This window comes from Camelus bactrianus, chromosome 4 (genome assembly GCF_048773025.1).
Source record: "Camelus bactrianus isolate YW-2024 breed Bactrian camel chromosome 4, ASM4877302v1, whole genome shotgun sequence".
In the NCBI taxonomy this organism is placed as follows: Eukaryota; Metazoa; Chordata; class Mammalia; order Artiodactyla; family Camelidae; genus Camelus; species Camelus bactrianus.
In genome coordinates, this window is record NC_133542.1 from 75,602,964 (window position 1) to 75,629,439 (window position 26,476).

Sequence of the window (26,476 nt, forward strand, 5' to 3'; positions counted from 1 at the left end):
CACAGCTTCCCTTCCTTAGAACAGGACTGTGGCATTTGTCCTTCCGCAACTCCTTCTGTATCCACCACAGCGTGCCCTGGGCATCCTGGAGCCAAGCCAGCGGGTACCAGTGGCAGAGTGTGCCACCGTGCTCCGATTGGCCAGCCCTCCCCAGGGACAACAAGCTCCCCACCCCAGTTTTCAGTGCGGCAAGCAATGGGTGTTGAACGTTCTGATGGGGCATCTTGTCCATGCTCTGAATGTCCCTCCACAATTAAGTCCCTGGAGTGGCACTGCTGGGTGTCTTCAAGTGCTGATGGCTCAAGCAAAATGGCCCAGCCGAAACTCCATCCCAGGCTGAAAACAGGGACTCGAATGGAAGCTTGTACAACCTTGATCATGCAGGGCCACTCACAGTGGCTGAGAGCTAGGATCACCCGAGTGGCCACGGACAGAGGAAGGATGACAGGGTCCAACCACACAGTGGAGGAGAACTCAGCCTTCAAAAGGAAGGGGGTCCCGACACAGACTGCAATATGGATGAAACTGGAGGGCACTGTGCTCAGAGAAACTCACCGACATAGGACAGATCCTGTGCGATCCCACTCATGGGAGGCCCTAGAGGACTCAGAGCCACGGAGCCGGGAAGCAGATGGCGTGGGGCTGGGGCTGGGGGAAGGGTGGGGGGAGAGTGTTTAACAGGGACAGTGTCAGTTTGGAAAGACGGCAGAGCCCTGGAGATCAATGCGGTGCTGGTTGCACACCCAAGTGAGTGCAGTTAGTGCTGCTGAACTGTGCACTTTGAAGTGGTTACGATGGTAAGTTTTACGTTCTGTGTATCTGGGCTGCAAGAAAATTAACAGCGGCAGGGCGGGTACAGCTCAGTGGTGGAGTGAGTGCTTAGCGTGCACAAGGTCCTGGGGTCAGCCTCCAGTACCTCCACTAAAGATAAACTAAAACCTAATTACCTCCCCCTCAAAAAAACCCCAAAACAAAATAAAAACCAAAAATCATAATGAAAAAGCACAGTCCCAGTTTTACCCTCACAACAGGGAGCCGCCTTCCCCACCCCGCCCCAGCCTAGCGAGCGCAAAGCGTTTGGGACATCTTGTCAACACCTGCACGTCTGGTTGGGTCAGACGCTCCTGAATCCTGTGTGTGTTGGTGAGTGAAGGAGGGCGAGGGTCCGAGGGAGATGGAAGCGGGGAAGTTGGGACTGTCGAAGGCCAAGGAGGTAGGTAGCCTCTCCTTTCCAAGAAGTGTCAGCATCGGGGTGTCTGCCATTTGGTGCCTGATCTCGCCTTTGTCCAGAGAAGCTGCAAGTCGGCGCCTCTGCTCTGAGTAAGCACGTGGGTCTCTGACTCTGTGACCAGGGAGTGGCACCTGCCGGGTTCCTCATCTGGCGCTGAGTGAGAGAACACTAGCCCTGTGTTCAGTTCATGTCTGCACAAGCCACCATCTCACCTTTCCTGAATATTGTCATTTAACAGAGGGCAGCTCCACACAGCCACCGAGGACTGCCATCCCCCGAGGGGCACCCAGGAGTGGTGGGGAAGGCAGAGGAAGGGGCCCGGGCATCGTCTGTGGTGGCTTCTCCTCCCTCTCCTCCAGCCAGGCCCAGGCAGCATCAGAACAGAGAGAGACCTACAGAGAGACAAAGAGAGAAGGAGAAGGAGAGGGAGAGAGAGTGGGTCCCGGCCTCTGGCTCGGGTGTCCTTGCTAAGCCCACTCCTGACTGATGCCTCCTTACCTTGGCTCCCTTCAGCTTCCTTTAGGATTCAGTTCTGGAGCCCCCTCCTCCAGGAAGCCCTCCTGGGCTTCCCAGCTCAGATGCTGCCTTTCTCTGTGCACAAGTGTTCCTGCCTCTGTACCCAAGTGTTCCTGCCTCTGTACCCAGTGTGTAATCCATGGCAGTGTGTGTCTTGGGATGTGCAGGGCCGTGAGGTAATCGCATTCCATCCCAGTAGCTTCGTAGTGACTGATTAAACTGAAACCCAAGAGCAATGAGACATTTCCATCTGCTGCTCCCCTCCTCCTCCTGTTCAAGCCGATTCCATCTCCCTGCTTGCCCCGGAATCGGAGGTCCTCAGCCCTCTAGGACCCCTGTCTTTGGGAAAGGTAAAGCCAAGGCTCTGAGCGTACTTGCAGGGGCCTCGGGGGCCACCAGAGCTTTGGAGCTGAGGCAGGAGACACTCATCTTAATTCATCACCTGCTGAGGGCATCCCAGGCCAGCGGGGTGATGGGTGCTGGGACTCAGGGGCCTGGAGCCATCAGCCTCGAGGAGTATGGACAGGCCAGCAGGCAGGAGTGCACATTTTCCACATCCCAGGAGCTCTGGCGGGGCCGGGACAGAACCAGGCTGGCCATCTCCCTGTCGGCACCCCCATCCTCCACCTCCTCCCCAACCAGCACCTCTATCTTCCCCGGGCAGCATCCTCCCCTCCATATCCTCCCGGGCACATCCTGGCTAAGGCCTTCAAGCCACAGTGAGCTCAGACACTGCCAGGGATCAGCCTGCATGCGGTAGAGCACGTGGGCAGGTGACAAACGGAGCTTCTGCAGAAGCAGCAGTGGTGATGCTCGTTCACCTCCATGAGGCTCTCTTTCCTCTCTCTGCACTTAGCTGCTCTGGCGAGTCCAGGGTCTAGGGTTCATGGGGACCTACATCCGACGTGGGTTCCTCTGTTTTCTCACTCACGTGCTTGTCAGTCTTTGATTTTATTCTTTTTTTTTTTTGATCAATAAACCTTAACTATTTTTATTTTTAGCTCAGTTTTACAGTAATTTGATTTCCTAGGAGGTCTGAGGATATTAGAGAATGACCTTGGGCTTTCTCTTTTTTTAATTGATGTACATAGTCAGTTACAATGTGTCAGTTCCTGGCATGCAGCCTAATGTCCCAGTCATGCATATATATACATATATTCATTTTCATGTTCTTTTTTATTAAAGGTTATTACAAGGTATTGAATACAGTTCCCTGTGCTATACAGAAAACATTTGTTTTTTTTTTTTTTATCAATTTTTATATATAGTGGTCAACATTTGCAACAGTCTTTGATTTTTGAATTCACGTTTGCTTGACCTTAATCTATGAGCAGCCTGTTGACCTAGGGTGCCGGGAGAGGCCGCAGCTGTGCCGGTGGGGGCCCCACAGAGCTGGAGGTGCGGTGACAGGCACAGAGCGCAGGGCACAGCTGCGGGCATCTGCCCTCGGGGCCGGTTTTGCCTCCTCACTGCTCACCTGCTCCCCTGCTCCGACAGAGGTCAGAGGAGGTCTTGGGAGACCCCTGCTTCTTGGATCCCAGAATCTAGGTTTGGTTTTTTTGCAGTGGGAGGGCCTCTTGGGAGTCTAGTGCACTGGCTGCCTAGAGTGGGCTGCATAGATGTATCCACATCCTTGGCCCTAGGACCTGTGAACGGGAAAAAGGACCTTTGTAGATGTGATTAAGCTAAGGATCCTGAGACGGGGAGATCGTCAATGACCAGCGTCCTCACAGGAGATGCGCAGAGGAGAGGCAGACCCGGGGAAGAAGACAGAGCAGACACAGGAGCCACGATGCCCCTGGTGAGGAGGACTGGAGACAGCAGGGGTGGGAATGAAGGGCCCTCCCGCAGAGCCTCCGAAGGGAGCATGGCCCGGCCACACCTGGATTTCGGACTTCTGGCCTCCAGAATTGGGAGACTAAACTTCTGTCATTTTTGGTCATCCTTTGTGCTCATTTGTTATGGTGGCCCCAGGGCACTTGCTCCTGCCACTGTCTGTGCTGGTTCCAGAACACAGAAGGTGAGACAGGACAGGTGCCAGTCCTGGGGAGCTCACAGCTCTGGGTGTGAGAGGGAAGCACGGGGGGCAGGAGTGCATGGGTGGGCCTGGGAGCAGGAGCAGCAAACAGGGCTGGCTTCCTGTAGGAGGGGAGGCCTCACGTAAGGCCTGAGGGGTGAGTACTGGGGCAAGAAGTGGGAAGAGTACTGCAGGCAGAAGGAACAGCACATGCACGGGTCAAAAGAGGCAGGGGGGTGCTTTCAAGAACCACGAAGTTCTGCGTGTCTAGAATGTGGCTTGCAGCAGGAACCCTGGAGAGCCCGGGCGCAGAAGGGCTGGTGGGGCTGATCGCATGAGATTTCTGGCTCCTGTCACAGCGTGTGAACTGATTTTCTTTTCTTTCTTTTTTTTTTAATCTTAATTTTTTTATTTTGGGGGCGGGGCTTGGGGAGGTAATTAGGTTTATTTGCTTACTTTTTAGAGGAGGTAGTGGGGGTTGTACCTAGGACCTCATGCACACTAAGCATGCGCTCTGCTGCTCGAGCTACACCCTCCCCCAGAAACTGATCTTATTTTCTAGAGGCTGAGCTGAGGGATTCTTTTTAAAATGCCTTTTGGACCCCTCCTTATCACTTGCTCTTCCTTCCAGAATATTCTCCCTATGGGCTCTTTTCTGTGCATTCAGTTCCGAAAGCATCCTGTATTAGTGATCTATGGCTGTGTAACAAAGCACCCCAAACTTAGCAACTTAAAACAACAAGCGTTCTATGGGGCAGGAGTCCGGGAGCGGCTCAGCTACGTGAGTCTGACACAGAATCTAACGACCTTGCTGTCAAAGCATCAGCCAGGCTTGCTCACCTGGGGCTGGAGGACTCCCTCGCCAGCATGTTGGTGCTGGCCGTCGGGGGAGGCCTCCGTTCCTGGCTATGCTGACCCCTCCACAGGGTGGCTAGCCTCCCCTAGAGCCAGCGAACTGAGAGCCAGGCCAGACCCTGTTCTTGGAAGTCACACACCAATACTCCCACTGTGCCAGGAGTGAGGGTCCCTGGGGCTGCCTGGGAGCCTGACAACCCGCATCCTCAAGGATGAGTCAGGTCCATACAGGGCGGTGACACCCGGATGAAATCACAGCAGGAGGCACTGAGGTTAGACCCAGTGCAGAACTTCCCTAGTGGAACACCAAACATGGGAGTGCATTTTCCAGAAGATTCTCACAGGAACCCTCAGACGTAGGACTATGCCTCCACGCTTTGCAGGTCATGAAGATGACTGGCCTTTCAAAGTCACACATCGCCATGGTGGGGCCAGGACTGGAACCCGCACGACTGATGCCAGCTCAGCCTTCAACGACCCCCAAGGCCACCACCCTCCCGGCCTCGCGCACCCAGCCAGTGCTACTCCGGTTGCGTGCTCGGCGCTCTCTCTCTTCCCCCTTGGTCTCTCCCTCCTTGCGACCTCCCTCCCCCCGCCTTTCTCCAGCCCTGCCCTGACCCACTTGCTGGCCTCCCAGGTGCTTCTCCAGGGAGGACGGGGCCACCGTCCTGCAAGGTCTTGGTCTGGGTCAAGGTCCAGCCAGGCTCGGGGAGGCAGAGGGCACTGTGGACTAGACAGGGGCAGACTTGGCCCTGGCTGCGGGGACCTCAGGGTCCAATGGACAGCCCAGCACTGACGGGGGTGGGGGTGGACTGGGGGATAGGGTCCGATGGGGCAGCCCAGCATGAGGGGGCCTGAGTGACCGTCAGATCAGGAAGTCTTCTGTGAGAGGGACCCACCCAAAAGGGGTTGCTCTGGAGGGGAGGTGGAGTGGGCAGAATTCCTGGCAGAGGGATCAGCATTGGAAAAGGCTCTGAGGCAGGAAGGATCAGGGGCAATCTGGGGGCTGGATGAAGAGTGAGAGTGGTGAGGGTGGGGTCAACGGGGAGGGCAGTCTGCTGCCCAGGAGGGAGGGAGGGAGGGCAGCAGGCAGGAGGCTGACTCCCCCCAGGACTGCAGCCCCCACGTCCTCACAGTTAGCACTGCCCCCACCCCCATCAGTGGCCCCATCAGATGGGGTGGGGGTGGGGGTGCCTGTGTCTCTATCTCCAGGGCGGGGGCTCAAGGAGCAGCTGGTTAAGGGCCTTTGACCCAGAAATGTCATCCGCAGAAACCTGTCCCAAGTTAATAATTAAGGAAGGAGCTGTAGAATTCTTTGGTCACTCCCCCAGCCTGTTAAGAAAGAGAACGTTTGGACCTTCCTAAATGCTCGTCTAGAGGCAACTGGTTACAGAAAGGAGGGTCCACTCAGACAACAGAACATTGTGCAACCCTTAAAAAGAGACACAGCCCTGGGCCCTCAAACTGCGGACGCTTCTCAAGAGAAACACATTCTGCAGGGCCCAGGGGTCTGCCCGAGAAGCTGTCTAGGAGTCCAAGATTTGGGGCAAAAACAAGTCTTTCTGATGCCAAAAGGAAACTTATTTTTATTTTGATGTCAGACAACTTTCACGTACCACCAGAATGAAAACACGACGTTGAAAGCTTCACTTAGAATCTGTGGGTCGCCAGGAATACAGCTGATGCTCTCAGTTCTACTGAGAAAAGCAAAGAAAAGCAGGGGGACCGTGACCTGCTTACGTGAGCCACACGCAGGTGCGCAAGTGCGTGTTGAGGGCTGTGTGTGACTGCGTGTGTCTGCACGTAGTACGCACTCTCAAATCCAGACAGCTGCACGCTTAGGCGCCACACTGACGGCGCTGGTGAGGTGCTGAGGTCACGGCTGACCTGACTTCCTCCTCCCCTGTGGCCTCTTTCATTGAGATGAAACCCCTGGAACATAACATTAACCATTTACGGTCGTGCAGCTCAGCGCTGTTCAGGACATTCACACTGCTGTCCAGTCAGCACCTCTATCTAGTTCCAGAACATCTTCATCACCCCAAAAGGAAAGCGCCGTACCCGGGAAGCCGTCACTCCACACTCCCGCTGCCCCCCGTCGGATTTCTGAGTCTAAAGGTTTTTCCATTCTGGATATTTCATATAAGTGGAATCATTTATTGTGGAATCCTTTTCCAAAAAGTGGACCTCTTTCTGTGTCTGGTTTCTTCCCCTTAATGAAATGTTTTGATGTCATCCGTGCGGTAGCAGGTGTCAGAAGTTCTGCTCGTGCAGTTGATGCCCCTCCGGGTTGCGGGGCTCTGATTCCAAGCCAAGCAGCTGCCTCCAGCCACATCACTGTGGTCCCGGTCACAAAGCAGCGTTCCGTGTTTGGCTTCATTTGCAACCTGACCCGATGCTTCTTTACCAGAAACTCCTCCCAACAGCAGGCTGGCAGTCAATGTGCCGGGGACCCTTCTGCACTCCCCACGCCCACCGTGCTGGTGGTGCAGAGTGTTGGCATGGCCTCTCCTGACCATTCTGATTTCTGTTCACTGACTGCCCCATCCCTTCCTCCCAGCCCACACACCTGAGGCAGGCAGTGCAGTCACTGAACGTGGCTGACCTCAGAGAGGAGCACCTCTGGTCACTGTGGTGATGACCAGGATGCAAGGGTGGGCTGGGGGCTATGCTGGCCTTTTCGGGACAGTCAGGCTTCTGCCCCGAACCTCATGAACAGCTGCCACTCCTTTCTCCTAAGGGAACCCTTCTGCCAGCTTGGATGGTCCATCAGGGGATCGAGGGCACACAAACTTAAATCTGGTCCTGCCACTTGAACTCTCCTAGGGGACTATCATGGTCATCCACCCAAGGATAAGGATCATTTGGTTGAGGACATTGGGTGCTGGAGGATGGGCCACGTGGCCCAAAGTATGGGATGTAGTGGGTCTCCGTAAGGTTTATAAAAATGCCCACGTCCCTTTTGCACCAGACCTGTCAGTTTGGACCTCATCAGGATGTCACCGAAACTCAGGTCCAGCTGCTTGCCATTCGAAAGCCAACATCAAGAGAAGCACACGCTGGGAGAAAGGAAAGTTTGTTTTATTCCAGAGGCTGGCAGTGGGCTGGGGGAGGGGAGGGGGAGGGAGGGGAGGGTGGACTCGTGTCCATAGGCCAAGTCCCCCGTGACAATCAGGGGGCAAGAGGTTTTAAAGGGGAGTTCCAGGGGTTCACAGGTGGAGGGGGGGACCTTTGCTTAATGACTAAACTACTATCATTTTATCCTGTTTGTTTCTCTGTTTCTGTATTTTCTTATTTCTCTTATAAAACTTATTCTTTGAAGTTTTTCTACAGACAAGAGGCAGGCAGAGGACATGGAGGAGTCTGACCTGGAGAGGCCCCACAGGGTTCTGCTCCGTTTCAAGGAGATAGTATCCATGTGGCAATTGGAATCGGGAAAGTTTACAAGAATTACTAGCCAACACAGGATCGAGAAGCAGACACAAGGAGGACCCTGCAGGGCAGAGCTAGAGACCCCCTCCCAGGCTGAGATCTTGACGGGAGGGCTCAGCTGTGGCTCATGGGATGGCAGAGAAGTCACTGTAGGGTCGGCAGAAATGCAGGAAATCTGCCCTCTGGAACTTGCTGGAAAACCAGCCTTCGGGTACTGGGGAAAGCTGCTCGCAGGGCAGTGGCTCACGGAGGCACTCTGCTACCAAAGCATCACAGCCACTCACCTTTGCAACGGATGTGCTGGAACAATGAGCTATCCATTGCTCAAACCCCACAAACAAACCCTCCCCAAACCCAAAACCAAACACAGGCTTGACTCATACCTCGCACCGTATACAAAATTTAGCTCAAATGGAATCACTGCTCTAAAAGTAAAACCTAATACTTAAAACTTGTAGAAGAAAACGCAAAGGAAAATCATGTGACCTTGGGTTGAGTGAGGCAGAGATTTCTTAGACTTGCCACACACAAACCATAGAAGGAAAAAACGGAGAAACTAGACCTCACCAAAATTAGGATGAGTTGTGCTCTTTGAAAGTCACTGTCAAGAAAATGAAAAGACAGCCACAGACTGGGAGAAAATCTTTGCAAATCACATATTTGATGACATAGTGGTACCCAGAAAATACAAAGAACTCTCAAAACTCAACAACAAGGAAAGAAACAACAACAAAATATATATACATACATACATACATACATACACACACACACATATAGAAAGATGGGCACAAATTTTGAATAGATACTTTGCCAAAGAGTATACAAGGTCTTGACTAAGCATGTAAAAAATGTTCACATCACTAGCTGTTAGGGAAATGCAAAAACAACCACAAAAAGACATCATCACACACATTAGAGGGGCTAGACTTTTTTTAAATTGAAGTTCAGTCAGTTTACAGTGCTGTGTCAATTTCTAGCATACAGCATCATGTTTCAGTCATATGTGTATATACGTGCATTCCTTTTCCTGTTCTTTTTCATTATAGGTTACCGCAAGATATTGTGTACAGTTCCCTGTGCTGTACAGGAGAAGCTTGTTCTGTATCTATTTTATATGTAGTAGTTAGTATCTGCAAATCCCAGTTTAGCCCTTCCTCCCCTCTTTTCCCCCCGGTAACCGTAAGTTTGTTCTCTATGTCTGTGAAGCTCTATGTTCTCTATGTCTGTAAGTTTGTTCTCTATGTCTGTGTCAGACACAGAGAATACGTTTATCTGTGCCTTTTTTTTCAGATTCCACATATAAGTGATACCATATGGCATTCTTCTTTCTCTGTCTGACTTACTTCTCTTAGTATGACAATCTCCAGGTCCATCCATGTTGCTGCTAATGTCATTATTTTATTCTTTTTTATGGTTGAGTAGCATTCCGTTTTATATATACCACATCTTCTTTATCCAGTCATCTGTCGATGGACATTTGTGTTGTTTCCATGTCTTGGCTATTGTATCTAGTGCTGCTATGAACATTGGGTGCATGTATCTTTTCCAATTAGAGTTTTCTCTGGATATATGCCCAGGAGTGGGATTGCTGGATCATATGGTAAGTCTATTTTTAGTTTTTTAAGGAATCTCCATACTGTTTTCCACAGTGGCTGCACCAATCTACATTCCCACCAGCAGTGTAGGAGGGTTCCCTTTTCTCCACACCCTCTCCAGCATTTATCATTTGGGGACTTTTTAATGATGGCCATTCTGCCTGGTGTGAGGCAATACCTCACTGCAGTTTTGATCTCTAGAATGGCTCGACTTTAAAACGGGACAATACCAAGTGCTGCTGAGGATGTGGAACCACTAGAGCTCCCCCACACGGGGGGGGGGGGGGGGCTGGGAAAGGTGCTGCCGGTGACTGTCCCCGCAGCTGCTGGAGGAAATTAAACCCACTCTGACCACACAGCTCCACAACCCCTGCTCCGTGTTACCGGAGTGACAATAAACTACCAGAATCAATTCCAAGGGCCTTCAAGGGGTGAAGGGCTGATCAAGCTGGTGCCTGGGCCCTGGAGGGGTGCTGAATTTCCAGGGCGCTCTGCCCAGTGACAGAGGCCAGACCTCAAGGCTGTGGCTGCTTTATTCCATTTATGTGACATGCAGGGGACGAGCCACAGCTTACCAGGACTGGGCCACGGGGAGGGCTTGAAGAAAGAGGGGCTCCAGCGCTTTCCCAGGGTGGAACAGCTCTGCAGCCTGAACGCGGTGGTGCCCACTGGACTGTATTTGTAAACACTGGTACAGCGAACAGGGTGCATTTTACTGTATTTCTTTAAAAAGTGGAGAAAGAGGCAAATGCTGTCAGTGTCCACCCCTATCAGGCCGGGTGGTTGGCGCGGACCCCTCTCGGGCCTCTCCCATCCCGGGGCTCACTGCCCCTCGGGCGCCCCACGAGTCCGACCCTTCTCCAGGGGACCTCCGCAAGCTGCACAGCTCCGTCACCGGCCTCCCCTCTGCAGGGGCGCGCGAGATAGCCCCACCCGCGACAGCCCTGCCCGTGACAGTTCGCTCCCGTGTCGGCCCGGCTGCGGGTGCGGGTGCGGGTGGGCGGGGCCTCAGCGCCTTCCCCTTTCGCATCCTTGAGGGTCGCTGGGGCGCTGAGGGGTGGAGGCGGGGCCGCGGGCGCCTCCGCCCCCTTCCCGGGCTCCGCGGCCCTCCGCGCCCCCGGCCCTCCCTCTCCCCCCACGCCGCCCCGCCGCGCGCCCCCGCCCCGCTCCTCGCGGCCACGCGCCCCCGCCCGCCAGCTCCTCCCCGCCCCGCCCCCGCCGCGCGTCCCCGCCGCGCCCCCTCCCCTCGCCTCCCCTTCCCCGCGCGCCCGCGCCGGCCGGCAGAGGCGAGCACTCCGGTGCGGACGCGGGGCGGGGAGGAGGCGCGGCGGCCGTTGCGGGCCGGCCGGCGGGGCTGAGGCCGAGACGAGCCCAGCCGAGCCGGGCCCGCGCACCAGTCGGCGCCCACCATGCGGCGGCTGCGGCGCCTGGCGCACCTGGTGCTCTTCTGCCCCTTCTCCAAGGGCCTGCAGGTAGGCGCGCCCCCGCCCTGGGTACCCGGGCCGCGTCGGGGGCGCGAGGCGTCCAGCCTGGGGCCCGGGGTCGGACTCGGGACTCAAGGTCGTTGACCGTTGGGATGCGTGGACCCCGGGGAGACTGGGGGGCCAAGAGGGCACTGGGGGCCGGGGTGGGATGGTCGATGGGGCGAGCGGAGGGTCTGGGCCCCGCGGATGCTGCAGGGTGGCAGCCCCTGCCTCTGGGACTGAAAAAGGCCCCCACCCCGCCCCGGGCTGGACCCTGCCCCCACAGGCCCAGGAGCCACACCAGGTACGCTCCGTTTCCCTCTACTCAGCAGATCAGGTTTGTTTTTCTGTGATGGAAAACTTGGGACGCATAGAACCACCCTAAGAAGGACATAAGCTCCCTCGGTCAGCCCTCAGCCAGTCCCAGATCAGGAGTGTGCCCTGACCCCACAGTGACCTTGGACAAATCACGGCCCCTCTCCGGGCCCTGCTGTCTCCGGGGAAGCCCAGGCTGCCTTGGGTGTCAGTTGTTGGGAACCCTGTCACTTCTGCTTCCGGCGGTCTGATCCAGGCTCACATCAGCGTCCCAAATCATCCAGGCCAAACTGTGACCTCAATGCCCTCCAGGGCCCCAGCCCCCAGGGGGAAGGAGACAGCCCTGGTTAGAGCCGCCCGCACATCCCTGGCCTCCCCAGGGCGGCCCTTGGCCAGGCCGGGAGGACCCCTCCTGGGGAGAAGGGTGGGAGCTGCAGTTCTTGTCTGTGCGAGAAGCCCTCCCTGCCCGCCTGGGGCCTTAGGGTGCGTGGTGGTCCCGGCCCTGCGCTAAGCAAGATGGGCGCTGCGGGTCTGAACGTCCACCCCATGCTGGGAGGTGGAGTGTGCATTGGCCCCAGCCCGAGGGAAGGGTCTTGACCAAGCTGCTGCAGGGGAGGCCAGAGTCGTGGATCCTGGACCTTGAGTGTCAGGCCTCTGAGCTCAGACTAGGAACAGCAGATTGGCGGGAGAGGGGTTCTGGTGGGTTCCCAGTGGTTTGAGCCTAGCCCCGCCTACCCACCTCCACCAATGTCAGGACACACACTGAGCCTCAGTTGCCCCACTTGTGAAACACCCTTCTGAGTTGATGGCAAGGTTTGGAAGTCATGGTGCATGTGGGCCACTGGCCGGGGGACTGCCAATCAGTGTGCTGTTACTGTCTCCAGAGTGACCTTCCTCCCTCTCGGGTTTCCACCAGGAACCAGGGCAGGCCACGGTCAGGGCGCAGCTACACAGGACCCACTGATGTGTAAGACCCTCCCTGTCCCAGGGGCTTACTCACTTGTGGGAGACAGGACCTGGGGGATCAGGGCAGGGTAGAAGGATGGGGGTCAGGGACTGCTCCTGGAGGAAGTGCCCACTGGAGATAAGGACCCAGGGGTCATTCAGAGCTAGGCAAGTGGGGATGGTGTATGGGGAGAGGGGCTGCCATGTGAAGGCCCAAAGCTGGAGGGGGTCTGGCCATAGGGTGGGCAGGTTTGGGGTGGGCCCTGCCCGCAAGCTCCGGGTCCTGCAGTCAGTCTGTGAAGCCTGGGTCTGCCCCAGCTCAGTCCCTGGGTCCAATGCTGGCCACAGCCTGTCATCCTCCTGGCTGTCCCCCGGGACCTCCAGAGTCAGCCTGGCCTTCCAGGCCTTCTTGGAGCTGAAAGTCCACCCAGAGGCCCTGCCCACCTCCGCCTCCGGGCATTATTCACCAGCAGCTGGAAGTCCTCTGACCTTGTGCTGCCAAAACAACACCCCCAGCTCCCCAGCCCCCCCACCTGCCCGTCCTCTGCTTTCCTGTTTTTTCCTTTTGAACAAAACTGGCGGAAACAGACGTGGTGGCAGAGACGAGTGGGCCTGGGGCCCAACCCCCTCACGCTGCCCCAGGGCCACCCCAGTTCCCCCATCACTCCTGAGGGGTCTCTGAAGCTCTGAGCCTGGCCCCGGAGCTCTTACGGGTCCTCCTGCTGCAGCGCCTCCTGGGGCGGCCAGCTGTGTGAGGCAGCGCCAGGCAAGCAGGAGGTGAGGACCCTGCCTCTCCTGGAAGCACCGTGAAAATGACCGCAGCTGCCTGGGCTGGGCCTCGAGGCCCCTGCCCCATCCTCAGCGGGGAGCCAATGGCCCCATTTCTCAGCACCAGCCCCCAGCCCCCAGGTGACTCAGACCCAGGACCAGCGGGGACTGGAGTTGCTCCCTGGCCATGGGAGGTGGGGTGTATGGCCAGCTCGGACAGTGGTGCCTTCTCCAAGGACAGCCTGGCCTGAAGCCCCCCGCCCTCCTGCTCTCCTGGCCCCTGGGCCCAGGCCTTGTTCTCTGGGGCTCAGCTGCCCGGTCAGAGTGTCTGAGCCCCTGCACCAGACGGCATCTGGTAATCCCATCCCATCAGTTGGCCACCCTGGATAGCAATCCCAGCCTGGGGGCTGGATGGGAGACAGTGCCCCCAGCCCAACTGCTGCAGGGCTCTGGGACCCTCACATCGTGTCATTCCATGCACTCCTCTGCTGCAGAAACCTGGCAGAGGGGCTGAGCCCCCCATGGATGCAGTTCCCACCCACCCCAGACATCTGTGTGACTTATTTCTCTCAGCTTTATTGTGGTAAATTATACATCATGTAAATTTAACCTCTTCACCACTTTTAAGTGCACAGCTCAGAGGCATTAAGCACCTTCACGTTGTGCAGCTGTCACTGTCCATCTCTAGAACTCATTTATCCTCCCAAACTCAAACTCTGTCCCTAGGAAACACTCACCACCCTCCCCTCCTCAGCCCCTGGCACCCATTGTCCACTTCTTGTCTCTATGGATTTGACTCTTCCAGGCCCTCCCATGGGTGGAATCCTACACAATTTGTCTTGCATTGGGCTCATTTCAGTGAACATTATGTCCTCTAGGTTCATCGTGTTGTAGCCTGTGTCAGAATTCCCTGCCTTTTCATGGCCGGATAATATTCCATTGTATGGATGGACCACATTTGGTTTCTCCACTCATCTGTCGATGGGCACATGAGTTGTGTCCACCCTTTAGCTGCGTCTCTTAAAGGCTCTCAGGGTGACTGCTGCTGGGGCCCTGCCCTCTGCTCAAGCCCTGCGCTCCCTACTGGCCCTGGTCCAGCCTGAAATTTCCACCAGGGAGAGGGTGGTGTGGTGGGGAGGTGGGGGGTGCTTATCCAGCCTGACCTTGCACAGAGGTTAAATGTCATTATGAAATGAGGGCAGGACAGGAGGAAATTTTGTTTAAAATTCGTGTACCCTGTATCCCCCACATTTGGGAATTTATTTTTGTCTGCCTGCAAGATTTAAAGGTCTGAGAGCTTGAGCGGCCTGGGTGGCGGCGAGCAGTCCTGGACGTTGGGTGGAGCAGGTGCCGGCTTCAGGGAAGGCTCTCAGCATGGCTGGGGTCCAGGAGGTGGGGCTCAGACCCCCGAATGTGGCACTTCCTCACTGCCCCCCTTCACCCCCGACAGGGCCGGCTCCCGGGCCTCAAGGTCAAGTATGTCTTCCTGGTCTGGCTGGGCGTCTTTGTGGGCAGCTGGATGGCATACGTGCACTACTCGTCCTATGCGGAGCTCTGCCGCGGGCACATCTGCCAGGTGGTCATCGTAAGTGTCACGTCAGGGCAGGCCCATGGGCGCCTTCCCGCTGTGGTGCCAGCTCAGCGGGTTCTAAGCTGGATCTGACTGTGCTGACTGCCCCATGTGGAGCTGCCTCTGGCGAGGGCTGGAGGAAGCGGGGGTCGGTGGGGAGGAAGGGAGATGGCCCCGCAGAGCACAGGCAGGCAGCTAGGGACGGAGAGACAGATGGGGCTGACCCAAGAGGTGTTTGGGAGAGAGAACGTGGTAGCTGAGACTGGGACAGGCAGGTGCGGGGACCTTGAAGTTCCCTCCTGGGGCCAGGGGTCCCCCGGAGGAGGCTGCAGGGCATGGCCTTCAGGGCCACCTGCCCAGAGATGGCACAGAAGTCGCCACCCAAGGCCTCTAGAGCGAGGATGCGTGTGTGTGAGCTCACGCGTGGGAGGGTGCAGGTGTGTGAGCCTGAGTGTGCTCATCCACGTGAGTGAGGCTGGGCTCATGAGCGTGCCCACCTGGTTGACTCACTGCTTCTGACGATGCCCTGTGACTGGCTGGAGGGGTCTCGGCAAATCTCAGACGACTCCTGATCCACTGGCCTTTCCAGGCAGGTTGGAGCCATGGGCGAGCTGACCGGGGTTCTGGGGCCCTCGGGCCTTGGGGACAGGCCTGGGAGGACCTGCCCTGCTGCAGCAGGGCTCCTGGGGTCTGGAAGGGGGAGCCGTGGGAGACCCCAGGCTTTGAACCTGTATCCACCTGCCTCACACCAGCTGGGGGCCTGGAGTCTCTCCTCCTCTGCAGAACGACGGGCCCTCCTCCTGGGGGGCTGGGAGGCACCCCCAAGGGCTCAGGCAGGCCCACTCTGGCCAAGGTCCCGTGAGGGCCAAACTTGGGAAAGTCTGGAGGTGGTGGTGGGAGGAGCATGGGGGTCCAGAGCGGGGACAGTCTGCATGGCGGGACTTGCAGGGGGCCGATGGTTGGCTGAGTGTCTCTAGGGGCCAGGCGAGCACCAGGCACCAAGGGGGCAGCGCCCAGCTCTGGGACAGTGCGGGGAGGTGGGGGAGGTCGGGACCTTCAGTCTGTTCTCAGGTACACTCGTTTTTTTCTAGAAATGCTTACTGGTGGCCTCCAGGGGCCAGGCCTGAGCTGGATGCCAACACCTGGCTCTGCCCTCAAGGTCTGGGGGTTGGGGATACCCAAGGGCAGACGTGCGTGGAGATGAAGCTGGCCTTGGGGAGGGGACGAGGAGAGGCCCTGCTGGGGAGGTCCAGGATGGGCCAGGGTAGAGGGGGCCTGTCGGGCCAAGAAACCTGGGAGGAGGCATGGGGTGGGGGTCTGGCCAGTGGGGTGCAGTGAGCAGGCCATCAGAGTTGGTGGGTGTTTTTTGAGCTCTTCCCGTGTGGCTGCAGGATGCCCCCAACATACAGAGGACTGAGGGGCCCTGGGGGGCCAAGGAGGACTGTGCCTCTCTGTTTCCCTCAAGTGGCCTGGCCTTCCCACCAGCAGGGGCTGCCCCAGGCTGCTGGGCCCAGCTCTCCTGAGGCCCGGCCCTGGGGCTGTGGGGACACCCCCTCCTTTCCAGAGAAGACCTGCTGTCCTCGTGCGGGTATCAGCGTCTCAGAGATTCCACAGCTTGTCGAAGGCTCCCCAGGGCAGCAGGAGGCAGGACCAGGGGTCACAGATCAGGTGCCTACAGGCCTCTGGGCGCTTGGCCAGGTCCCCACCATGGTCCAGTCTGCAGACGGGAAGCACACTGGGATGTGAGGCCCTAAGCCTGATGGGCCTCAGGAGTCTTGAGGCTGCAGGACACACTGCCTACCTCAGTTCCTGTGGGAGCCCCACCCTGACCCTGGTGGGCAGGCTGGCGGGCGGGCACTGGCCTCAGCCCTAGCCCAGCCCTGCTGCCCGCATTTCCCAGCAGACCGCCCCATGGGGGCGCTGCGGCTCTGGGTGGTGGGGGATCAGAGCAGGTCCATGATGGAAGGCCTCCCTGCAAGGTGGCAGAATGAAAGTGTGTGGGTTTTCATGACGCAGCAGCACAGAGGCCTCCTCCTCGGTTCACGCAGGAGAATCCAGGGCCTCTGGTGTCCCAGGGGCCTGATCTCCCTGCCCCCCATCGTCTGCAGATCGGGTGGCACCATGTTCTGCACCCTCCCTTCCCTGTCCCCCAAGCTCCCTGGGTTCCATGGCAACGTGATGCACATCCAGGACTTCACCCCGCACTCTCCAGACACAACTCCCCCAAGGGAAAGGCCTGACTCCACCTCCAGCTTCACCTTCCTGCTCGGTCACCCCAGACCCCCAGCACCCCGGGGGCTGCACAGCCCCGTCCAGAATGGGGAAGGCGCCAGCAGGGGCACAGCTACCTGGAGCCCGGCCTGAGTACTGCTGAAAGCATCTAGCTTATGTAGTGGCTAGTGAGGTGGCCGGCAGGTGGGCAGGGCGAGCCCACAGTGACAACTGCTGGAGGGCTGGGAGGAGCCCCCATTACAGGAGGAGTAGAGGCAGCCTGATCTCATCACCCAGCCGGCCAGCTCCCTCACAGCAGTGGACACAGGTCCCACTGCCCACCTTCAGCCCACGGGGAGGGGCCGAGCCCGACAAACACGGGAGGCCAGGCCAGGGAGAAGCGGACACCTGCTCAGCAGTTGTGCACACGAGAAGCCTGGTGTCTCACAGGACAGTAGGGACAGGTTGGCAGGCAGCTCCTGACTTGGGGAGGGGCTGGCGGGTGCTCAGTGTGGCTGGGATGTGGCCAGAGGCTGCCAGGTTGCAGGCCACAGCGGGTTGGGCCCCATTTGAGAAGTGCTATGGCCTAAGAACTGGGGGGGGGGGGGGGTGACTGGCAGATGTGATGGGGCCCCAGCCCGCCCACCCAGGGTGCAGCACGTAGGGGTGTGGGGAGGGAAGGGGGAGGGGCTGGGAGGGGGCCTGGAGAGGATCTTCTACCTCCCCCGGCCACCTCCCGGTGTCTTCCTTCTCCCCAGTGTGACCAGTACCGCAAAGGCATCATCTCAGGCTCCATCTGCCAGGACCTGTGCAACCTGCACAGGGTGGAGTGGAGGACCTGCCTCTCCTCCGACCCGGGCCAGCAGGTGAGCTCAGCAGGTCGGCCCAGTGTCGGCCCCAGGGCTCAGGTGCCCTTGGTGCAGCCAGAGGGGAGGCCTGCATGGATGCCTGTGGTCCCGTGCAGGTGTACAGCGGGCTCTGGCAGGGCAAGGAGGTGACCATCAAGTGTGGCATTGAGGAGAGCCTGCACTCGAAGGCTGGGTCGGATGTGGCGCCCCGGCGGGAGCTGGTGCTGTTCGACAAGCCCACTCGGGGCACCTCGATCAAGGAGTTCCGGGAGATGACCCTCAGCTTTCTCAAGGTCTGTTGGCTCTCCTGGGGGCTGTGTGGAGTTCACGCCCGGGGACGTGGCTAGCCAGGGGCCCAAGCCGACTCGCACTTAGGGAGCACCCACTAGGCTTGGAGGCCCCACATAGATGCAGGGGCATCTGTGGGGAGAGCAGGGAGGTGCGAGGGAGCAGATGAGAAGTGACCGGCCCCACTGAGTGTTCCTCACCTCTGTGCTGAGGTCCCCAGCTCCAGGCTCCCCAAGCACTGGTGGAGACAGGGTCACTAGGGGCCCAGCGCTGGCAGCAGCTCCGGGAGATACGCAGCCACGTGGGCTTCTAGGAGGTGGCGAGGGGGCCTCCGGGTCCCTAGTGGGCACCTCCATCCTCTTGGCTGGAGGCTGGGCTCCCCAAACCTGGCGGACGTGTGGGGTCCGGCGTGCAGCCTGCTTGGCCGGCCAGCTCCCCTATACCCCAGCCTCCTTTTCTTCTGGCCCCGAACATTAGGCAAACCTGGGAGACCTGCCCTCCTTGCCCGCGCTGGTTGGACAGGTCCTGCTCATGGCTGACTTCAACAAGGACAACAGGGTGTCCCTGGCCGAGGCCAAGTCGGTGTGGGCCCTGCTGCAGCGGAACGAGTTCCTGCTGCTGCTGTCCCTGCAGGAGAAGGAGCACGCCTCGCGGCTGCTGGGCTACTGCGGGGACCTCTACGTCACCGAGGGCGTCCCGCACAGCTCCTGGCCCGCGGCTGCGCTCCCACCCCTGCTGCGCCCGCTGCTGCCTCCCGCCCTGCACCCAGCCCTGCAGCGGTGGCTGGGGCCCGCGTGGCCCTGGCGCGCCAAGATCGCCATTGGCCTGCTGGAGTTCGTGGAGGAGCTCTTCCACGGCTCCTATGGGACCTTCTACATGTGTGAGACCACGCTGGCCAACGTGGGCTACACCGCCAAGTACGACTTCAAGATGGCGGACCTGCAGCAGGTGGCGCCCGAGGCCGCCGTGCGCCGCTTCCTGCGGGGCCGCCACTGTGAGCGCAGCGCCGACTGCACCTACGGCCGGGACTGCCGGGCGCCCTGCGACACGCTCATGAGGCAGTGCAAGGGCGACCTGGTGCAGCCCAACCTGGCCAAGGTATGCGAGCTGCTGCGGGACTACCTGCTGCCCGGCGCCCCCGCCGACCTGCGCGAGGAGCTGGGCGAGCAGCTGCGCACGTGCACCACGCTGAGCGGGCTGGCCAGCCAGGTGGAGGCGCACCACTCACTGGTGCTAAGCCACCTCAAGACCCTGCTCTGGAAGAAGATCTCCAACACCAAGTACACCTGACCTGCCGCCCCCCCCCAACCTCCCCGGGCAGAGGACAGGGCTGCCCCCTCCCCCCGGACTTTCTGGGGTCCCGGCATCCTGACCACCCGGACGGGAGCGGCTGGAACAGGAGGGAAGGATCCGCTGGTCGAGGGACCTGCCAAGGCCAAACCAGGTTTTGTTACTTTGAGGAATATGTGATGTAAATAGCTTTTCTGTGAGTACAGTCCCCTTGGCCCACTCTGGACCCCTGCCCCCAAGTGGCTGGAGGCCTGGGGTGGGGGTGACCCCTCTCCTCCCTGCAGCTCGTCGTGGGGTTACGACTGGACAAAGGGGGAGGCGGTGGGTGAGATGCTGAGCTTTTGGTCTCACTGCCCCGACCTGGATCATGGCGGGGTTCGGGGAGATGTGACTTACACAATTATTTCTAAGAACTTCAACATTAAAAACTTTTTCCTACAATGCTTGCTGCTCAAACAGTGCAGCCCAGTGTAGGAATTCCTTCTTCACCTCAGCGAGCTGCGTGGTTTAAACACCTGCTGAGGGCCACGCTCCCCCCACCACGACGGGAAGCTGAGTCCAGGAGCCCGACCCCCTCAGCTGAGCCACTAAGGAAAATCCGTCAGGACAGTTTATTCAAGACCAATTTATTCTCTAGATTTGCCAACAGACACACCCTCCTTGGAAAAAAAATGCATTATACAAACCCTTCCATTCACTTTAGTATCTTTTGCATAAGACATTGTCCCAAGATTTCAACTCAACACCCACATTCTCAGCACTGGGCTCCTTAAACCTCATCCCAAATGGGTCAACTTGCTTTTCACCTAGATTCCCCTCCTTGTGTGGGGGAGATGATCCACACGGTGAAGGCCAGTTCAGAACCATGGGCTCCACTCACTCCCTGAACACCCGAGGCCAGAGGATTTAAGAATTAGGATGAGAGATGAGGGGCCTGCTGGGCTGTCACCACTGCCCCCAGGGCCTTGAGGCCACCACTGGGCCCAGCTGCTGTTTCCACTGTGCCGTGCCCACTGGCCCCCCTGGAGCTCCTGGGTCCCAGGGGCTCTCTGCTCAGGCTCTCACGCACTTGCTGCCTCAGCCCTGCTGGCCCAGGACAGCGAAGCACACAGCTGCTGTTCAGCACACCAACACGCCACTGCTCTGTAAGCCTGCAGGTTCTTTTCATCGGAGGACACCTCCCAAGGCCATGACTTCCAGCTCTCCGCCGCCCTTGCATGCTGAGGCCCACACTGCCCCGGGCTCGTCTGGCCAGCAGGACCCTGTCTGCAGACAGAAAACCAGAACGACCCCCTAGCAGTGCCTCCTGGTGCTGGACAGATGGGACCACAACTCTCTCACCCGGTCTAGCCTCCTCACCTTGGGTTGGAGACCTCAGGACAGCAGAAACAGCTGCTCAGGCCCCCTCCGCCTTCCCCCACAAGACATGCCAAGCCCAGCTCCCCTCTTTCTCAATACCCCACTCACCACCCAGTTTCTGTGGGGGAATCAGCAAGGCTCTACCATCTAGGATGAGCCCGGCAGAGAGGTCAGCAGACACTCTACTGCCGCACCGCCCAGAGCACGCCACCAACAGTTCTGCCGAGGGCGGCTCTGCTGGATACCTGAAACCACCAAAACACCAGTTCTCACCTCTCTGCAAAGCGCACAAGGCCTGGACACAGATGCCACGTGCTTGTATGAAAGGGTGACCTGTATGCTGCCCCCCTCCAAGAGCTCAGCAACAAAGGAGCTTCATGAAGCCCTCAGTTTACTCCCACCCTCCACCCCTCGTTCTGCTGGGCCTGAGGACTGCTCCTGGAGGATGCTGAGGACAAGCATCTCCTGAGAGCACCTCTGGGGTGCAGGGCAGACCCTTGGCAGCCCACCAGCCTCTGCCCAGGCAATGCCTTTCCCAGTCAGGGCTCATCTTCATTTTCCTGGTGGCCACCCAAGTGCCTTATCACCCACGACCCCCTGCCCTCCTCTGAAATTAGGACAACCTCATATACTACCCCTGACCAGATTCTGGCAAGCCAGTGTCCACAATGAGGGTCCAGGTCTGTGAGAACCCCCCCCCCCAAACATACCTGTCCTGAAGCGAGTCCTGGAGTGACAAGAGCCCACATCTGCAGGTCTATTCCACTGACCAGCTGCACAGAACTGAGCTGGGCCCACGGATCTGAGACATGGAATCTCATCAGTGAATCCCCCCAAACCATGCTTTTCTACAGAAGGTTTCTCAACCTCAGCCCCACCAGCATGGGGACCCCTCCCCACTGCCACATGCCCTGGGAGGGACACGCTGGTTGAGAGCCAGTCACCTACAGCTTTTGTTCAACCCTCAACAGCAAACTGAGCCCTCCACCTGACAGGGGGTCACAGCCCCCTCTGCCCTCCAGGTCCCTGGTCCGGGTAATCATTTTTAGGGTCATGGTTGGCCCATGGACAGGCTCCACACAGGGCCCTAACCTCTGTCTCACCCACAGGGCCAATACCAGGAGCGACCCTTGGCGCTCTTTCCAGAATGACCAAACCGTCTCCTACTCCTTGTCAAGGGTCCTCACAGCACAAGCGCTCATGGACCAGGTGGCTCCAGACCCCGCACAGGGAGTAATGGGTCTGGACAGGACACAGGCCACTGATACCAGCTCAGCAGCTCTCAGGCAGGGAAGCAGGTCACACCTGCCCAACGCTTTCTTCTACAAAGTCTCCCCCAGACAGACCTACTGAATGACCAAAGGAGACCCTCAGTCAATCCCACTGTGCCCGAAGCTTGCCACGTGCTCATGCATCTCATTTAATCCTCACAACGAGCCTTACTCTATGGAAGAAAATCGTACTGTCCGGCTACAAACCATTCTTAGCGCCCACTGTTCTGAGCACTGAGCGTAGAAATAGCCGCTTCCTCTGTGCCCCGACGTCACGGGTGCAGCAGGGCAGCTGCATCCGTGGTGCCGGCAGGTCCGCCATCCATGGGGCAGCTGTCCCCTCCCTCCCACCCAGCAAGGCCCAAGGAGATGCTCAGAAAAGCACGGCCTCTTACCTGGCTCCGGATCGTGATGGCTGGTCATTCTGGCCAATGGTCACAAGCTGTCACTGTTCTCATATTAGTAAGAGAACCGCTTGGCTCTGTATCAGTGTAAGAAAAGCTCACTGCCATCACTGCTGGAATTCAAACCCAGTGCACAAAGCTCCAGGCAAGGGATCTTTCACCTCTTCAGCGGTCACCTTTCAGACCCCTGCTGGGCAGCACGAAGAGAAGATTAAAAAAGACTTCGGGGGCGGGGGGCGGGTGTAGCTGTGTAACAAGAGTTTGTGCTTAGCATGCACAAGTTCCTGGGTTCCATCCCCAGTACCACTGTTAAAAAAAAAAACCCATCTAATTATCCCCTGCCAAACATTAGAAAAAGACGACTTGGGCTGCCTACTCTGGCACCTGGCTGGTGTTTGCTAAACTTGGGGAATCACAGTGCAGCCGGGGGGCGGGGGGGGCGCCTCAGAAACCTGTGCCCCTCCCAGAAAGCTATTAACGAGGTACTGACCAATCTAATCAGAGAAGGCCACTCAACAAAAGAAGGTGACACAGAAACAACTCTTTGGAATTAAAAGAAAAACAAAAAAACCTCATGTGCCAGAGAACGCCAGCATCGCTAGCCTCTGGAACTGTCTCTTTAACATGTGGAACTGGCAACTTGAGAGCTTCTGGCTGCACAGCCCAGTTTAAATCAGTTTACACCGTTCAGCTCACCCCCGAAAGGGAAATCTTAGTGCCATCTTTCTTTTTAAATCCAACGTGACAGGTAAATAACACTCAAGCCCTTCAGCAAGTTAGCCTAACTGAAACCCACTCACGTTTCCCTCGCTCATCACTGTGGGGGCAGCCCACCTGCTGGGACAACCTCGTTATCTGAGGCTAGCCAAGAACTAGGAAAGAATTAGAGCTTTTACCTGACAGGCCTCAGGCTGCCTGTAAACACACACCAACAGTTCGCACGCAGTCAAGTGTCAGACTATCAATCATCCAGACGTTCACGGGCCAGAACACTGGGCGTAGACAAGCCTCTCTTCTCTCTGCCACCTGATGACACACACGTGACACCGCAGCCACATATGCAACGCCTCTAGGGGCAGCATGTATGTAAAGTTAGGTAATCCAGGCTTTGATTATCCCAACCAAGTTGCTGTGGACCACCTGGCCCTGGCGCTTAGGATGTAACACAGAAGGCACTGAATTTGCAAGAAAGTTATCTCCCAGCACCAATGTGTCAGCTCACCTGAGAGTTCAGAGGTGCTCAGTTCCCAGCAGGCAAACCCCCTAGAGGAAAAAGAAAGCCACTTTATGAGAACCTGACGAGTTCACAAAAAAGCATTTCATCCAGGATTTGTTTTGCTGCATTTGACCTCCAGGTCTACACGTTTCTATTCATCAAACCCAGTCACCCTCCATTTTATTCCCGGCTTAATTTGGGGGGTGTAGAAAATCCAGGTTACAATACAGCGGCACTGCATGAGAGGCACTTCAGTCCTGGCCACCATCACCGGCTGCGGACATCAGGGATCACGCGACCAGGGCGATGACGACAGGTATTCCTTTCCACCAGGAGGCCACGCACACACCCACTCTACTGCATACACACACCCACTGTATCATACTATATACGTGCCCACACCCACACACCACTACAGTAGGAGCAGTCACACTGCTACAATTCGGCAATCACCCCGCTTTTAGAAAGAACCTAGGAAGCAGTGACAATGCGTTTAAAAACAGATGCCCAGAAATGTGAAGTGACTTACGCAGGCGTTAAAGACTCCTTCCCTTAAATTCTCACAATAAGCCGTGTGGGTGAAGGGAGGCGGGAGCGGGGGGAGGAGGGCGGTGGGCACATTTCTGAAATGTCCCGATTCGCCCATTAAACTACTGCCACCTGGCCCTACTCCCCGAGGCTTCGGCTCTGGACAAGCCCAGAGAGCACAGCGGGGCGCGGGAAGCCCCCACCGCCCCGCACTCGCGAGGCCCCATCGAGGCGCGGGAGCCTCGCCGCATCCACCCCCACGCCGAGGACGCCCGTCCGTCCCGCAGGCCCAGGGCGCGCCAGCCAGCGCACCTCTGGTCACCGGCATCCAGGACGGAGCCGCGGGGCGCGAAGCTCGCCGGCCGCGGGCGGCGGGGCCCACGGAGAGGCCAAGGCTCAGACCCCAAGGCCTTGAGAAACCTCCATAGCGTCTCCATCTGCGCCGGGAGAAAGGACGTACGAGCGCGCGCCGCGCTTTTTATAGCGCGGACGGTAGCCCGCGAGGCCCAATCCCCGCTCCCCAGCGAGCCCGCGCTGCAGCGCCTTCTAGTGGATCCTCCCGGCCGCGCCACGCCGGTGATCTTTTATAAAGAAAGCTAGTTGCCTAGAACCTGAAATACACAGGACAGCCCATTCTCAAGGCTTTGACCTTTAAGGGTACAACACCATTCGTACAAAGATAAGTTGCAGAATAGAAAATAACATTTGTCTTGTTGGAGGTTTACAAGAACACCATGATCTGACCTAGGTGGCCGGCTGCAAGGACAAAGGATTCCAACACCAAGAAGTCTGCAACAACCAACCACACTCCCTCCCCTTTTCAGAATAAAAGGAGCCTGAATTCTGACTTGGGGAAGATGGTTCTCCAGGACGTTAGTCTGCCATCTTCTTGGTCTGCCAGATTTCCTAATAAAGTCGTTATTCCTTGCCCCAACGCCTCGTCTCCTGGTTTATTGGCCTGTCGTGTGGTGAGCAGCACGAGTTTGGACTCCGTAACCCTGGGTCCTCCAACTGCAGGGTGAGACCTACCTCCCGTGGGTGGCAGGACTGCCTTTGTCAACTTAGGTGAAGCACTTAGAACGGTGCCAGGCACTTAGGCACCTACAGCGTCCCTGTACTTACTGTCTCCAACCTGAGCGTCCCTGAAGCTGGGCCTGCTCTTTATTGCTTGCAGAAAAGCCTGCCACTCTCTGGGGATCCCTGGTCGAGCTGCTCCTGCCTGCCCCAGTCCCCCTGGAGCCTCTGCCCCCGGGACACCTTTCCTCTGAGCCCCTCGGGACGCTCTCCTGTAGGGAGCTCTGCCTTCACTGCTCAGGCGGGGTCCCCTAGATGCTACCTGATGAGGCAGGGGCTGCCAGGGCACACTGGGGAGCCACGCTTTGCTTCCTTTTTCACATGGAAGCTTCTGAAGTGCAGTCAGGAAGGACCCACCATGAATTCATTAGTCCCCTGGGACTTATGAGCTAACAAGTTGCTGCTGACTTGGGAGATGCAGACCACACCTCAGGGCAAGGTGTGGCTAACGAGCCTCCCACCCCACCTCCATGAGAACCCTACAGGATTCTCTGTGATGGGGGCAGAGTGGGGAGTCCCAGACCTGCCTCCTGGGGCCAGCCATTTGGGCCAAAGGCTGGACAGCCCCTGTGGCCACTTAGCCGAGAACGTCCCCAGCAGTGCCCCGTCCCTGGGCAGGTGTGGTGTCCCCCCCCTTGGAAGCACAACACAGACAAAACGACAGAAGAGCAATGGGGCCTGGTTTCGTGGGGACAGGCTGAACTGGTTTGCAGAAGGAAGGCTCCCTCCCCTCCCAACCTCCCACAGCCTGAAGGGAGCGAAGTCCTAGCCAGAAAGACCCAGCTCTCCAAGAAAGACGATGTTTCCAAAACGCTGCAGAGGGGTTCCCTGGGCCCCCTCCACTTCCAGGGATCTGTTCTCAACACAGATTCAGGGGCACAGAAATTCCCTTCAGCACGGTGATGGGAGTGAAAATCGGAAATGAATTCTATATTCACAGGAGGAGCTCTTGGGAAATTCTGAGTCGGTGCCACAGAAAATGCAAAGGAGGAAGAGGATGGACTGGCCACTGTCCACCTGGGGAAACCAGGTTCCAGAACAGCACACATCCAGGAATCCTCCCCGCCCGACACCCACAAGGGCTCACAGGCACCCACAGAGGAGGAGGAGGGGACCTGGACACCACCTGCTAGGGCCCTCCTTCCAGGCGGGAGACTTTGTTCTTTATTTAGTTCTTAATTCTTTCAGAATTCACTATTTTACATTTATTGTCCTTGTAGTAAAAAACATTTAAAAACAAAATAATGTACTTTAATTACTCCATAGATAAGAGATAA

The 26,476-nt window shown here is 57.6% G+C and overlaps 1 protein-coding gene, 1 long non-coding RNA gene and 2 other non-coding genes across 9 annotated transcripts; 1 reads left to right on the plus strand and 3 right to left on the minus strand.

Moving 5' to 3' along the window:
* Positions 1-10,895: 10,895 nt before the first annotated feature.
* DIPK1B (divergent protein kinase domain 1B) lies at positions 10,896-19,788 on the plus strand. Its single transcript, XM_074362560.1, has 5 exons — positions 10,896-11,121; positions 14,591-14,725; positions 17,680-17,787; positions 17,886-18,062; positions 18,535-19,788. The coding sequence occupies exons 1-5, from the start codon at positions 11,059-11,061 to the stop codon at positions 19,345-19,347; spliced, it is 1,296 nt and encodes a 431-aa protein (XP_074218661.1). The 5' UTR covers positions 10,896-11,058; the 3' UTR covers positions 19,348-19,788.
* Positions 19,789-19,956: 168 nt separating this feature from the next.
* On the minus strand, positions 19,957-24,589 carry LOC105069744 (uncharacterized). 6 transcript variants are annotated; one of them, XR_012506616.1, is made up of 6 exons: positions 24,438-24,589; positions 23,604-23,644; positions 23,278-23,407; positions 22,373-22,568; positions 21,417-21,508; positions 19,957-20,613 (listed from the first exon to the last, which is right to left on the minus strand). It is a non-coding gene; the product is annotated as an uncharacterized LOC105069744 (long non-coding RNA). The 6 variants fall into 6 exon arrangements; XR_012506618.1 differs by having other exon boundaries at positions 22,373-22,571; XR_012506617.1 differs by having other exon boundaries at positions 23,278-23,450.
* Positions 22,167-22,300, minus strand: LOC123617127 (small nucleolar RNA SNORA43). Its single transcript, XR_006725205.2, has one exon. It is a non-coding gene; the product is annotated as a small nucleolar RNA SNORA43 (small nucleolar RNA).
* LOC123617123 (small nucleolar RNA SNORA17) lies at positions 23,331-23,461 on the minus strand. Its single transcript, XR_006725201.1, has one exon. It is a non-coding gene; the product is annotated as a small nucleolar RNA SNORA17 (small nucleolar RNA).
* Positions 24,590-26,476: the final 1,887 nt, after the last annotated feature.